A 15,745-nucleotide genomic window follows, 5' to 3' on the forward strand; every position below is an offset into this window, starting at 1 on the left:
TTTCCGAAAAATATTGATTTAAAATATATCCAAGCAGCTAAGAATAAGATGATATTTTTGGTTAGCGAAAAACTAGGAAGTATTTTATCTTAAATTGATTTTATCTTGTGATCAAATCAATTAAGATAAATACTTACCATAAATCGTATATATCTTATATGCATGATTTAAGGTAACTAGGGTTTAGCTAACTAACCTATAAAACACATCTTATTCTGAATAATCAGACACGGCTCTCACGCATTTTAATAGAGTTTTATTTTTGAGAGCTAAAAGCACTAATTCAATTATTAAGTGATACACAAGAGCATAATAGTGTTTTAACGTTTTTCTCTATTTGACTTTTGAGAGTTAGATCATTAGAGAGTTCTTGATCTTGTATTAAGTCTTTGACAGAGGGGTTGAAGACTTGGTGAGTGTTTGTGAGTTCAAACACACTAGGAACTTACGAGGGTAAGTTTAGAGCACATTCGGAGTAGAGTGTGGGGTTTACTGGTTCCCGGAGTAGGGAAACAGTAGAGTGTTCTTTGTCTTTATTTTTCGGAGTAGATTAATAAAGGACTTAGGATAGGAGGACGTAGGCCAGAGTTGGCTGAACCTCGTTAAATCTGTGGTGTTCTTTATTGCTTTGTTTTATTCCGCTGCATAAGGGAACCATCACAACTGGTTCCTTACACATAATCCGAAAAGAAGCAAAAATCGCTAACGATTACTTAACACTCAATTCACCCCCCCTCTTGAGTGCCCATTGAACCTTCAATTGGTATCAGAGTCTAAGCTTCTCGAAAGAGTAACATCTAGAGGAGTTAAGAATGAGTACTCAAGAATTAAGTGCAATCGGTTATGACAACAAGACACCAAAGTTTAATGGAAATAATTATGCTTGGTGGAAGAACAGGATCCAGAATGTTATCATGGGTATTGATTATGAATGCTGGCTCGTAGTTAAAAATGGTCCTAATATCATTCTCAAGACAGAAGCTGATGGGAAACAGGTTCCCAAGAAGGATAGCGAATTGGTCACTGCTGATTACAAGTTGCTGGAGAAAAATGCTAAGGCAATGTCAATTCTACAACAAGCAATAGGTGAGACCGAAACTAATCGTATCTCTGGTTGCAGTAGTGCTAAGGAGATATGGGACACCCTTGAACTTGCGTTTGAGGGAACCAGTGAGGTAAAACGATCTAAAATTGATTTAATCATGTCTAAATACGAATTGTTTGCCATGAATAAAAATGAAAAAATCAATGATTGCTTTCGTAGGTTTATGACTATTGTTAATGATCTTAGATCACTTGGTAAAAAAATTTCTGATGAGGATCTTGTGAGAAAAATTTTGCGTAGTTTAACAGATACATGGACAGCTAAGGTAACAACAGTATATGAAGCAAAGGATCTGTCAACCTTGTCTTTGGAACAGCTTATTGGTTCCCTTATGACTCATGAGATGCTGATTGACTCTAAGTCTGACAAGGAACCAGCCAGAGGCATGGCACTGAAGGGAACAGTAGAAGAAAAAGAAGATGAGATCAACATGATTGCAAAAAGATTTGAAAGATCTCTTCGTGATCAAAAGATGAATTTCAAAGGTAAGAATTTCAAAAATAAAAAAAAATCTAACTCTTCCTCACCTTCAGGTTGCTTCAAGTGTGGTGAGAAAGGACACATCATTCGTGATTGTCCAAAATGGAAGGACAAGCAATCTCAATCTGGAGATAAGAGGGCTTTCAAGAATGCCATGATAGCATCTATGTGGGGAGAATCTGACTCAGGATCTGATGAAGAGGAAGATACACCTAGTTCTGATGTTTGCTTAACTGCTTTCACAAACATCAAGGAGAACAGCACTGGTCCAGGAACCAGAGGGGGAACCAGTACATTCAAGAAATGCTTGATGGCTAAGAAGGATGTACTACAAAAACATAAGGTAAACCTTGAACAAATTAGAATAGATATGCATGAATATGATAGAGAAAATATGCTCGCTTGTATAGATTCTTTATTGGATGAATGCTATAAATTAGGTGAAACTTATATAACTGGCAAAAGAGAATTAAAAGAAAAACGTAATGAATGTGAAATTGCTATTGCTAGTTGTGATCACCTAGAGATGGTTTGCCATAACTTGAAAAATCAAGTTGCTGAACTAGAAGTTGAATTGGACAAGTGCAAGGTAGAACTAGGAAGGGCAAGATCTTCTGAACTTGACTATCCGAGTGATGGTGAAGAAGATTTGATCTCCTGGTTCCCCAGAGACTTATCAACTACTAGTGAAGTCCTTGATTTTTCAACAGTCATAAGTAAAGCAAATTCTTGCAATAGAACTTTTCTGTTGAAGGCCTTTGAAACATTGGCTTTCAACTTAGAAAATTCTCACAAAGAAATTGCTTCACTTAAAGCTGTTCAGCCCCCTGGTTCTCCTACTGGAACCAGCATTGAAGTCAGCAGTATGATTAATGAATATGAAAGTACTATCTGTAAGTTACATGCTGAATTTAATCAACTAAAAAGTGAAAAGCAATCAGTAGTTATTGACATGTCTAATGAACCTATGGTTTTAGATCTTAACTTACAACTTGCAACTTTAAAAAGTAACTTTGAGTTTTTGAAAGAGAAAAACGAGTTGTTAGTTAAGACACTTAAAACAAAAGAAAGGGAATTGCATGACAGTCATAGACATGTGGATAAGCTACTGAATGCACAAAGAACCTCGGACCATCTGACTTCATCAGGAGGAAACAAAGGAAAATTTGGTCTTGGTTATACTAGACAGAGAACCAGGACTAACTGGTCTCCCAAAGAAACCACCTGGATCAAAGAATATCAGCGAGGTAAGTATGCCATGACTAAAGAGATGCACGTGTGTTTTCATTGTGGTAAGAATGGACATAAGATACATGAATGTCCAGCTAAGAAAATTAGTGCTAATAAGAACATCAAGAGTGTAATGTATGTGTGGAGAAGAAAGGATCAACAAGATGTTAATGTTGTTGAAAAGGGACCCAAGTGTGTTTGGGTTCCTAAAACTAACGTTTGATTTACTCTTGCAGGCTAGAGTGAAGGGAGACACCTATTGGTATTTGGACAGTGGTTGCTCAAGACACATGTCCGGGGATAAAGATCAATTCCTTTCACTAGTGGCCTTTGATGGAGGAAGTGTCACCTTTGGGGATAACAGCAAGGGAACCATCACTGGTTTAGGTAAGGTTGGTAAGACACTTTCTAACGCAATAGATGATGTTTATTATGTTGAAGGCTTGCAACATAATCTCTTGAGTATTTCTCAATTATATGACAAAGGTAATAGAGTTGAGTTTCAAGCCAACCTATGTCACATAGTTAACTCACAAACAGGAGAACTTGTATGTGAGGGAACCAGGAAGCATGATGTCTACATCACCTTCTTAGATAAAATCCCTCAAGACAAGTCCATCTGTTTGAGAGCTGTTTCTGACAATAATCAATGGATTTGGCATAAGAGGTTTGGACATGCTAGCCTAACACTTCTAAACAAACTTAAAGCACATGACTTAGTGGTAGGTCTTCCTAACATTAAGTATGAAGCTGATAAAGTTTGTTCTGAATGTGTAAGGGGGAAACAGGTCAAAATCTCTTTTAAGCCTAAAACTGTTTTGAGTACCAGCAGACCCTTCGAACTTGTACACATTGACTTGTGTGGTCCCATGAGAGTACAAAGTCGAAGAGGTCATAGATATGTCTGTGTTATGGTTGATGATTATTCCAGGTACACTTGGGTAATGATGTTACACACAAAGTATGAAACGTTTGAAGAATGGGTAACATTGGTGAAACAAGTGGAGAACCAGCTCACCCACAAGCTGGTCTCGGTAAGATCCGACCATGGTACTGAATTTGATAATGCTAACTTTATTGATTATTGTAGGGAACATGGAGTTAATCACAACTTCTCAGCCCCTAGAACACCTCAACAAAATGGTGTTGTAGAAAGGAAGAATAGAACTCTTGAGGAGATGGCGAGGACGATGCTCATTGAGAGTGGTCTCCCAAAGAGTTTTTGGGGAGAAGCTGTTGACACTTCTTGCTATATATTGAATAAAGGTCTCATTAGACCAAAGTTAAATAAGACTCTCTATGAACTTCTTAAAGGTCGAAAGCCCAACATCACATACTTTCGTGTCTTTGGATGTAAATGTTATGTGCATAATAATGGGAAGGATCAACTTGATAAGTTTGATCCTAGAAGTGATGAGGGAATCTTTCTTGGATACTCTTCTCACAGCAAAGCATATAGAGTCTTCAATAAAAGGACTCTTTGTGTTGAGGAGAGTGTCCATGTCATTTTTGATGAATTTAACCTGTCTTCTGAGATTGCGCAGGTACAACCTGATGAAGTGATTGGTTTGATGGATTTCACGGGGAACCAGTATACTGGTCCCACAGATGAAGTGCAAGCAGATCTAGGCCTACCAAATACTCCACCAGATGATAATGATGAAGTGCCTAGAGAAGAAAATGAAGATAATGAGGATTCTGAAGGGGAACCAAGTCCTGATGGTTCCTCAAATAATAGACAGGTAATGAGTTCAGGGGGAACAGAAGAAGGTACCACCCCTGAACCTGAGGTAAGTAATGATAGAGGAAACAGCATGAATGTGAATCCTCCTAGCTCCTCAGAAGAAGAAGAGATTCATGAACATGCTGGTTCCCAACTTAATGAGGAAGCACAAAACAGTCTTAATTTCAAAAGTTTTAGATATAAATCTTCTCATCCCACTGATCAAATAATTAGTGATATAAATAAGGGGATTCAAACGAGAAGAAGTGTTTTTCAAAACTTTTGTGCCTTCTATTCTTTCCTGTCTAATGTAGAGCCTACTGACTATAAAATGGCATTGACTGATCCTGATTGGGTACTAGCTATGCAAGATGAGCTAAATCAGTTTCAGAGGAACCAGGTTTGGCACCTGGTTCCCCGTCCAAAGGAAAGATCAGTCATTGGTACTAGATGGGTCTTTAGAAACAAGTTAGATGACCTTGGTACTATAGTCAGAAACAAAGCAAGGCTAGTGGTGCAAGGGTACAATCAACAAGAAGGAATTGACTATGATGAGACGTTTGCACCAGTAGCTAGGCTAGAGGCTATTAGGATTTTAATTGCTTATGCTGCTCACATGAATTTTAAGCTGTTTCAGATGGATGTGAAGACTGCCTTCCTTAATGGCTATTTGAAGGAAGAAGTATATGTGGAGCAGCCACCTGGTTTTGAAGATGCACTGTTTCCCCAGCATGTATACAAGTTGGATAAAGCATTATATGGCTTAAAACAAGCTCCAAGGGCTTGGTATGAAAGACTGTCCAATTTCTTGATGGCAAATGATTACAAGAGGGGAACAGTAGACAAGACCTTGTTCATAAAAACCAGGGGGAAACACTTGATTGTAGTACAAATTTATGTTGATGATATTTTATTTGGTGCTACTAATCAAACTTTGTGTGATGAATTTGCAAATCTTATGCAGAGTGAATTCGAAATGAGTATGATGGGAGAACTAGGGTTCTTCCTAGGGCTGCAGATTAAGCAAACAAATGATGGTATAATGATTCATCAACAAAAGTACTTAAAAGAGCTGCTGAAAAAGTTTGGCATGGAGAACAGCAAAGCTTATGATACACCTATTCCCACATCCACAAAGTTGGATGCTGATCTTAAGGGAAAAAATGTTGAAGCTACGCTTTATAGAGGAATGATTGGTTCTCTACTTTACCTAACAGCTAGTAGACCTGACATTGTGTTTTCTGTTGGTTTGTGTGCTAGGTTTCAAAGCAATCCAAAGGAATCTCACTTGAAGGCTGTTAGAAGGATACTTAGGTATCTTGTGGGAACAACAGATCTGTTTTTGTGGTACCCCAAAGGCAGTACCATTGATCTCATTGGATATACAGATGCAGATTATGCTGGTTTCCTAGTTGATAGAAAGAGCACATCAGGTATGACACACTTCCTTGGCTCTTGTCTTATATCATGGGGTTCTAAAAAGCAAAATTCAGTGGCCTTATCCACAGCAGAGTCAGAATATATAGCTGCAGCTTCATGCTGTTCCCAGCTACTGTGGATAAGGAACCAGCTGAAAGATTTTGGTGTTATTTATAAAAGTGTTCCTATTTTTTGTGATAACACTAGTGCAATCAATATTTCAAAGAACCCCGTGCAACACTCCAAGACCAAACACATTGAGATAAGACACCATTTTCTAAGAGACAATGTGGAAAAAGGATTGGTGGAGATGTTGTTTTGTAAAAGTGAAGATCAAATAGCTGATATCTTCACAAAGCCTTTATGTAGAGAGTCCTTTTGTAGGTTAAGAGTCCTTTTAGGTCTAGTTAGATTTTAGGAGTTGGCTTCAATTATTTCCTTCAATGATTGGCTAGAATAGGTATGCCTTTGTACTGATTGTGTATATAACTATGTTGCTTACTTACAAATATTGTGTAAATAACCTAAGTGGATTATTGTTGTATAAGAACAGGAGAAGTTATTTTGAAACATGCTGAGAATAGAATGACTGGTTCAGTACAGGTACCAGCAAGAGGAAACAACAATTCAGCTCTGATATGTCATCCGAAAATATTTTATTTTTGGAAGATTACTATAAGATAATTTCTTTTTGCAAAGAATTATCTTATTTCAGTTATTCCTATCCTACAAAGAGGCAAATATATTTAATTGCCTAATTTATAGTTGGTTGATTTTTTTTTTGGTAAAAAGATAATTACCATATTTTAAATTTTCAATTTTTGAAATTATCTTTTCCGTTTATTTTGATTCTCAACCGGCTAGTTTTTGGAATTCATATGTTGTGCAATTAATATAAATACACACTAACACATTGATACAGTTTCACATCACATCATCATTGAATTCATCCTCTCTCTCGTTCAAAAGTGGTACCCTAATCACTGTTCACTCCGTTTTCATCTCTCTCAAATTCCTACTAAATTTTGAAGCTTGTTTGCTACAATGGTAAGGAAATCAGCCAAGGCTTCAGCTAAGAAAGGAAAGGAGAAGACTCAAGCAAGTGAGTCCACTCAATTGAAGGAGAACACCATCACTGAAACTAACCCTGCTCCGACTTTATCGAGCAATTCACCTCTGACTACCACAAAGAACCCATCACCAACTCCGTCTCCATCTTCTAAATCTCCCTCACCTCCACCTCCCAAAAATGCACCTTTACCCAAAACCCCTGAGGCTGATGATTCCATCATCAAAGAACCTGCCTCATCTCAGGGGGACCAGCCCAAAAGCGCTGAAGAATTCTTCAATACTGTTGGAGAAAGGGAAGAGGAGGAAGTTAGAAGTGAAGAAGCGGATCTACAGATTATTGGGCAGAAAAAGGGGACTTCAAAACCCTTGGTTCACAGCAGAGTGACTAGGTCTTCCCTGAAAAACATTGGCGAAGTAGTAGTGGAGGAACAGTCGATGGACTCTGCTGGTACCAAACGAAAGAGAACAGCACGGAAGTCTACAAGAGGTATGTCAGTAGAATCTCCATCTGTTGGTATGACTGATTTAGGTTATAGGGTTGTGCTATCTGGTTGTAAAACAGAAGTTGGTTATTTTGATGAAAGTGCCTTAAGTGATGTGAAAGAATTGTTAGAATATTAAGGTTGGATGGCTTTGTTTGATGTCTGTGATGCTAATATTGATGGTGTTAGAAAGTTTTATGTAAATTTGAAACAAATGTTGGATAGGTCGTTAGGTTCAGCTGTGAATGATGTTGAAGTAAATGTGTCTGTTGCAAGTTTGGCTGGGTTGTTGAATATACCCAGAGATGGTTTTGATGAGTATTCTGGAGATGGATGGCCCACACTTATTGGGGTCAGTCCAGATGAAGTGCATGACTTTGTGTTTGGAGGGAAAGTTCCAAAGAAAGCTGGAACTTTTAAAACTGGTAGCTTGAAGGAACCAGTGATGCTGGTTCTTCATTCTCTGTGTAACAAGATGATTATTCCTCGAGCACAAGGTAGGGGTTTTGTGCGCATCATGGAAATGGTGCTTATATATTTGCTGATGAATAAGATTAAGATAAATCTCCCTTCCCTAATGATAAACCATATGATGAATTGCTATAATTCCTCCCACCATTCTCTTCCTTATGGTTCTTACATAACTAAGCTTCTTAAAGAGAATAATGTTTCTCTTAGTGGATCAACTGCTCCTGTAATAGTGTTTACAAAAGGTATTCTGAAACAAAAGGGGTTGATCATAAGTGCTGGGGTGTTGAAGTTTAGGGAGGAGGAACCACTAGAGACTCCTAAGCCTGCCAAGAAGAAATAGAAGGCAGAGGAACCAGCAGGTCAGAAGGTTATTCTTAAGAGGCTGGAGAGTCAGGAAGAGAAGATGAGTGCTGTAGGGGATCAGCTTAGCAAGCTAGTGACCTTAGTGGAAGGTTTATCTACTTCGTTTATTATGAGGATGAGCAAGTTAGAGAAATAGGTTGCTGGTAGTTCTGGAATTGAGAAGGAACAAGTTGAGGAGGACCAGCAAACAGACCAGCAGGAAGATGACAATGAAGAGGAAGAGAACCAGGATGAAGCAGTTGAGGAGGCTGACACTGAAGAAGAGGAAGAAGATGATGAAAATGATGATGATGATTGAATCTGTTTTCTTTTTCATTTAGCCTACCTTTATTATATTATATTCTGAATAACTGATTCTGTTGGACTGTTTTTATTCCTCCCAATCCATGAATTTGTTTTGATATGGATTTGGGCTCTATCGTTTACTTTTGATGGTTTGTATTAAACTATGATCTTTAATGTTGGCATGGCTTTACTTTGACTAATCTGACCTTCTTTTGCAGCACTTTATTTGTATAATGGTTGATGCCATTGGATGGTTTAGCACGTTACTTTATGCATAAGAGGCTACTTTTGCATATCTTTTTAATGATGCCAAAAGGGGGAAAATAGTTGAAGTTGAAGCCTATAGTCTTTACTAGTTTAGATTGAGTCGTTTTTGAGTCTTTTTACTTTTACTTTGACTTTATTTTATTTTCTGTTTCTGTTTAGGGAACCAGTTGGCTTAACTGACTTGTTCCATTGAGTCTTGAGTCCTTGAAGTTTTTGACTACTTTCTTTTGAGTATGTTCACAGGTGCAGAAACTTCAAATGTTTGTCATCATCAAAAAGGGGGAATTTGTTGAGTCCTTTAGGTTTTGATTGATAGTTTTGAATGATGACAAACAGCTAAGGGAAACAGGTCTTTGAAAGTGTTCAATACAGTTGGGGAAACCAGCTAAAATAGAACACTGTTTCCCTAGATAAGTTATTACTTATATGAGATATTTGTTGAACTAACTTATCTTTATACAGGGAACAGTTAGATGATGAATGAGCTATGCACTGGTAGGAAACCAGTATAAACTGTTTTCTCAAACTGCTTTTATGAAAGGCAGTTACTTATTTAGTATTGTACATTAACTTTGTTAAATGTGCAGTATCTAAGTTGATTTCTAAGACTGGAAGCTTGAAAGGATTTTCGATCAACTTAAAGGAAGGTCCTTTGGTCAATAATTGAGTTCATTCATGGAAGCTTTCAAGACTTAACGAATGCATGAAGGAAGACTACACTCAAAGAGTTATTTAGGAACTTCATGTAAATGCTCCGTAGTATAACTTATATAATTGAGTATATAAAGTACTTTTAGTATATTAAATATCGTTATGAAATTTGGTACAAGGTTTGGAACAAATTTCATAACATATTCAGTTCAGGGAACCAGGCCAGGGAACCAGGTTAACTGAACAGATTATTCAAGCTGCCGTTTTTCCAAAGATTTTATAAAAAGATATTTTCCGAAAAATATTGATTTAAAATATATCCAAGCAGCTAAGAATAAGATGATATTTTTGGTTAGCTAAAAACTAGGAAGTATTTTATCTTAAATTGATTTTATCTTGTGATCAAATCAATTAAGATAAATACTTACCATAAATCGTATATATCTTATATGCATGATTTAAGGTAACTAGGGTTTAGCTAACTAACCTATAAAACACATCTTATTCTGAATAATCAGACACGGCTCTCACGCATTTTAATAGAGTTTTATTTTTGAGAGCTAAAAGCACTAATTCAATTATTAAGTGATACACAAGAGCATAATAGTGTTTTAACGTTTTTCTCTATTTGACTTTTGAGAGTTAGATCATTAGAGAGTTCTTGATCTTGTATTAAGTCTTTGACAGAGGGGTTGAAGACTTGGTGAGTGTTTGTGAGTTCAAACACACTAGGAACTTACGAGGGTAAGTTTAGAGCACATTCGGAGTAGAGTGTGGGGTTTACTGGTTCCCGGAGTAGGGAAGCAGTAGAGTGTTCTTTGTCTTTATTTTTCGGAGTAGATTAATAAAGGACTTAGGATAGGAGGACGTAGGCCAGAGTTGGCTGAACCTCGTTAAATCTGTGGTGTTCTTTATTGCTTTGTTTTATTCCGCTGCATAAGGGAACCAGCACAACTGGTTCCTTACACATAATCCGAAAAGAAGCAAAAATCGCTAACGATTACTTAACACTCAATTCACCCCCCCCTCTTGAGTGCCCATTGAACCTTCAATATACATGTCTCTTTGTAAGCATTCAAGTGAGACAAAGGGGTATTACTTCTACAATCAATTTGAGAACACAATACTTGTTGCTCGAGATGGTGTCTTTTTAGAAAAGAAAAATATTTCCAAAACGACAAGTGGGAGAAAATTAAGCTCGATAAAATCGAGACGAGGAACAAACAAATACTAAAACTCAGAAGACTTTAGAAGGGCTTCGTGAGAATAATTGATCAAGAATATTCGAAGGACTTTAAAAGTGAAGTGCCTTAAGAGAAATCATTACTCACAAAACTTTAGAAGTTTTGGAGTAAGATCAAAATAATCAAAGGGCTTTAGAAGAGTCTTGAAATTCAGTGTTTGATGTTATTACCCCATATAGGTATAAAATTCACCAAAAGCTTAGATTGAATCCTATAAATTTCTATTCAGTTAGAAATAAACCTACGATTTACAAGCACATTATTAATGTTGGATAGTTAAAGAATGGTGACTTGTAAGATAGCTATGACAAATCCAAATTCCAAAAATTGTAAGAGGCCATGAAATCTAAAATAGACTCCATGTTTGAAAATAAGATTTAGAACTTGATTGATTTGCATGAAGGGTAAAAACCCATCAATTGCAAATATGTTTTCAAGGAGAAAACTAACAAATATGAAAATGTAATTCATACATAGCTAGATTGGTTGAAAAAGTTACAATTGAATTCATGGTGTTGATTTTAATAAAACCTATTCACTAATCGGAATGCTTAAGTCTTTTTCGTGTTATTCTTGCATTCATTGCACATATGAAATATGGCAAAATAGATATCAAACTGCCTTCATAAAGAAGATTTTGGAAGAGACTGTGGACATAGCCTGAGGGTTTTGTTGATCTATAGAGTGCTAGATACGAAAGCGGGCTCAAGAAATCCATTGGTGGATTGAGGCAAGCGTGTAGAAATTGGAATAAGTTCTCTCATGACGTTAATAAGAATTTTAGCTTCTTGAGAAATATGAAAATTCTTTTAGATAAGAAGTTTAGTGGGAGCAAAAGTCAATTTTATTAGGTCCAATATGAAGTTTACGAACTCTATTGTAAAATGACATTCAAATGCTAAATGCTTATATTTGAAAGAATTTATCAATAATGGACCAAGTTAAGGCGATACTTAATACATAGTGGGAATTAAGAATTAGATAGACTTAGTAAGATGTTTGAACAAGTAAAGGTATTTACTATGTTAAACATGAAAGAGTTTGGAAAGACTTTAGACCCATATGTATGAATCTAAGTGAGTGTTTGAAATAAGTATAAAGCTAGGCACATACTAGGTTAAACATGAAAGACTCTAGACGAGACTTTCAACCATATTATATGGAAACTGTTTAGCAAGACTCGGTATCTTGTGAAACTGGATGAACTAAAAGTTACAAGAACAAGATTAAATTGGGAATGGTTCTGTAATTGAATCCATTATGTATGCTACGATATGGAATCGCCACACAGCTTGTATGTTTCGAGCATGACAAGCATAATATACCAATCACATTTAATCTAAGTGAAAGATCGTTAGATTATAATCAAGAACATCCAAATAACTTGAATAAGTTGAGGATGAGTTCTTGATACATGGAAACAAATAAAAATTAAGTATTGATGTTATATGTACAACCTTAGCATGGATTAGATCCTTTGTAAGGAAACCATATGCAAGCACGAGCTTGAGGGCATCGTGGCTTAAGAATGGTAACATGGAATTGCATCCATGTGTAATGTGCAAAAATTTAAGGTCAATTTCCACGTTCACAAAAGACAGAGTGTCTCACATATCATTGTGAACTTGTTGGAGTGAAATCCAAGCAGAGCATCATTAGAAAATCTACAAATATTTAAGTTGAGTGCATTATTGCTTAAGAAGCAATAAAAGGAGGTTAGTTGGATAGTTCATTGTTGAAATTTGATGATCGTAGGTTGGTAAGTCGAAGGTTCGAAATCATGAAGGATGAGTGGAAGCTATCGCTTGAGCAATTAAACCTAGATCACATGTAATCCAAAACACACTCAAAATTTTATCATCTTATTATGAAAGGTGTTCGATAATGAAGATGCTAAGATTCGCAAAGTAATGGTAACTAAACCTTTGCAGTAAGTGAAAAACAACATTCACATTGCATACATGGAATCAAGCATATTAGATATGGGTGTGATTTTTATAAATGTTCTATTATGAGTTGTACTCTTAAACGTTTGGGAAAATCATTTATTATAAGGTGAAACATTGAAAAGTTTCATAGTGGAATATATTTTACTTATTATCCATGATCATTTAATTGTGTTTTAGAATTAAATGGTAAGTCCATTCGATTTGACAATATTCAAAATATGTTATCAAGACAATGTATTGGATAAAGAAACACCTATTAAGTGAACATTGAATGTCACATCGAAAATATCCCTAATCCAGGTCATTTAAAGGATGGATGATTAATGACCAAAGAAGATTAGTGTGTAATATGATTTATAGCGTTGTTTCTTGGGTTAGAAGGACATGAATGTCATAAATCTTTTGCACGGGTATATGTTTAGAACTAAACTGGATTGACCTATGAGAATACTTTAAGAGATTTAAAATTTCATAAGTATCTATCTCATTAAAGCTATTGGTACCTTTTCCTCATACATAAGTATTTTGAGTTTATTTATTTGAGAACTAGTCTATTTTGATGTTGTCAAACATCAACTGTAAAAGGGGATTATAAAGGCAACACTCAAGTAATTATGTCTCATGCTAAGTGAAGCTTAATAATACAAGAATGGAAATGTCCTCCCATTACAAGTTGTCCTCCCATTAAAAGATGGGATACATGTCTTTGTTGTTAACAAGCCTCTCGAAGAGGGAAGACTACGAAAATGGATGGTCGTGCTTAGATTGATTATGTATAAATCTGTACTCGACAGTCAAACTCAAGAATTCGAGAAACACTTCTAGACGTAATAAGGATGACGATGAATCTTACCTTATAGTTCAAGAAAAGACATTAAGTAAAATAGAAAAGGGCAATACACAATACGCCTACTTATCCAAAAGGACAAGTGGGAGATTAAAGGAATAGTGTCCTTCGGCCAAGTGTATTATTCCAATAGATGGTTCAGATCAATTACAGAGATAATTATTCAGTAAAGTCAACTGATCGAAATGCCTAGCTGGAAGCCACTTTCGATCAGTGAGAATAATATAATTAATCTCACTACTTGCTCTTGACTGAACCTATTAGGTAACACCCTATGCACGAAATCAAACTGTGAGACGAATTGGGCTAAAGGCCAAAATACGTCTAGTAATATAGTTTAGATAAATACGTTGGATTTTGGGATTGGAAGCGCCAAAAAGTCCAAGCGTATAATCGTTAAATATATTCGGAAAGAATAGATTAACGAATCGGAATAAAATTAAGCGATGCACAATATTTGGGCCAAGCACGCAAGATTGAGCCTATGAAAGGCCTTGCGTTCTCCCAACACATGCACCGCACACACGCAAGGCACAACAAGATGGCCTGTGCACGCGCGTGGGCTGGCTTGCGGGGCTGGCTGAGTGCGTGGGCTGGCATGCGTGCGTGGGCTGGCATGTGTGTGCAGGCTGGCTAGCAAGCAGCAGTGGAAACAGCGCAAGGCCAAGCCTTGCTGTTTCCTTGGCAAGCAAGGCGCCAGCCTACTGCCCTAGTGCGCAAGGCTAGCTTTGCCGCACACCTTGAGGCACAAGAAGTGGACCCTACGTACGTGTAAGCGTGCGTGCGGGGTCCATGTGTCGCTTGATAATTAGTTGATTAATTAATTAATTAATTAATTACTAATCATATTTCTACTAGGTTTATACTTTAAGAAGGTTGTTTATTTATTATAAATACCCATGATCATTAGATGATCATAAGATAGTATAACAATTAATTAAGAATTATTGTAGTGTCCTTTAAAGTAAGAACCTAGATCTAAACAATAAAATCTTGAGAGATTTTCCTGGTATTCTAAGCTAATACACTCAAGGCAAGTTTGATCGTGCGGGTGGACTTTCAATAGAGGGATTGCACTTGCGGCTCTTGTTCTTGGCTCCATTCGTACTAACAAGAATGCATCAAAGGTATAATCTTTAGACTAGATTATGTGTTGTGATTAATCTTTGTAATTATACATGGATCTTGGCATACGGTTATATCCACACTCATAATTAGATTAGAGTAAACCCCAACACTTGGTGGGTGTGGGATTGGTGTCAGCTTATAGTGTGGTGTGACAAGCTGCAAATTGGCGCGTCGCGCTGCACTACTGGCCTGGTTTTGCGATTTTTTTCCTATCATAACTTTTGATCCCTGATTCGGGTTCAGCCAAATAATATATCATTCAAAAGCCCTAAAAGTCTAATTTCCAACCCTATTAGAATCAGGTCATTATCTTTTCTAGTTTTAAAGATATGGCCAAAATAGTATTGGAAAATTTGCCAAGAATGGAACCACCTTTTAGCGGTCTTCCAAAAATGGAACGACCTTTGGATTATTTCAAAATGGAACGACCTTTGACACACATCTTCTTTAAATGGAACGTGACATGTTGTGGTAACTTGTTTAATAGGTTACCTGTGACATATGTCACAATGTCATTCGTCATTTTTTTAACAATTTTGTTTAAAAAAAATAAAACAAAAAAAAACCCTAAACAACCCCCCACCCCACCAGACCACCCCCGGAAACCACCCCGTTCCTAGTCCCCCATCCCCGTTTCCAACGCCCCTCCCTTTCCCGTCCCCATTTCCGGCCTACCTCCCAGTCCTCGATTCCAGACCCCCTCCCTACCCCATCCCCGAATCCGACCCCCCTCTTTTCGATATTTCTGCACCCTCTATTCACGCAAGCTCTCGCTTTCCGATAAGTTAGGGTTTCGATTGAGGTGGGAGAAATGGGTTTCATGGCGGTGATTCCGCGGCGGTAGGGAGGGAGGGCAGTGGTTTTGAGGCAATTTCGAGGGTGGTGGGTGGGGATATGTGGTTTGTTTCGAGTGTAGGTGTGGAAGAGAGGGCGGTTTCGAGGGGGGTTGTTTTCGGTGTGGCTAGCTGAGTTGGGGTGGTTTCTGGGGAGTTGGTGGTGGAGGTGGAGGGGGGATTCAAGGGAGGATGGA

General features: G+C 37.2%; 1 protein-coding gene across 1 annotated transcript; it reads left to right on the top strand.

Moving 5' to 3' along the window:
* The first annotated feature begins 1,268 nt into the window (after positions 1–1,268).
* On the top strand, positions 1,269–7,649 carry LOC110737544 (formin-binding protein 4-like). The gene is made up of 3 exons (XM_021917888.1): positions 1,269–1,851; positions 2,110–2,626; positions 7,010–7,649. The coding sequence occupies exons 1-3, from the start codon at positions 1,269–1,271 to the stop codon at positions 7,647–7,649; spliced, it is 1,740 nt and encodes a 579-aa protein (XP_021773580.1).
* The last annotated feature ends 8,096 nt before the right edge of the window (positions 7,650–15,745 follow it).

This window comes from Chenopodium quinoa, unplaced genomic scaffold, assembly GCF_001683475.1.
Source record: "Chenopodium quinoa cultivar QQ74 unplaced genomic scaffold, ASM168347v1, whole genome shotgun sequence".
Lineage (NCBI taxonomy): Eukaryota > Viridiplantae > Streptophyta > Magnoliopsida > Caryophyllales > Amaranthaceae > Chenopodium > Chenopodium quinoa.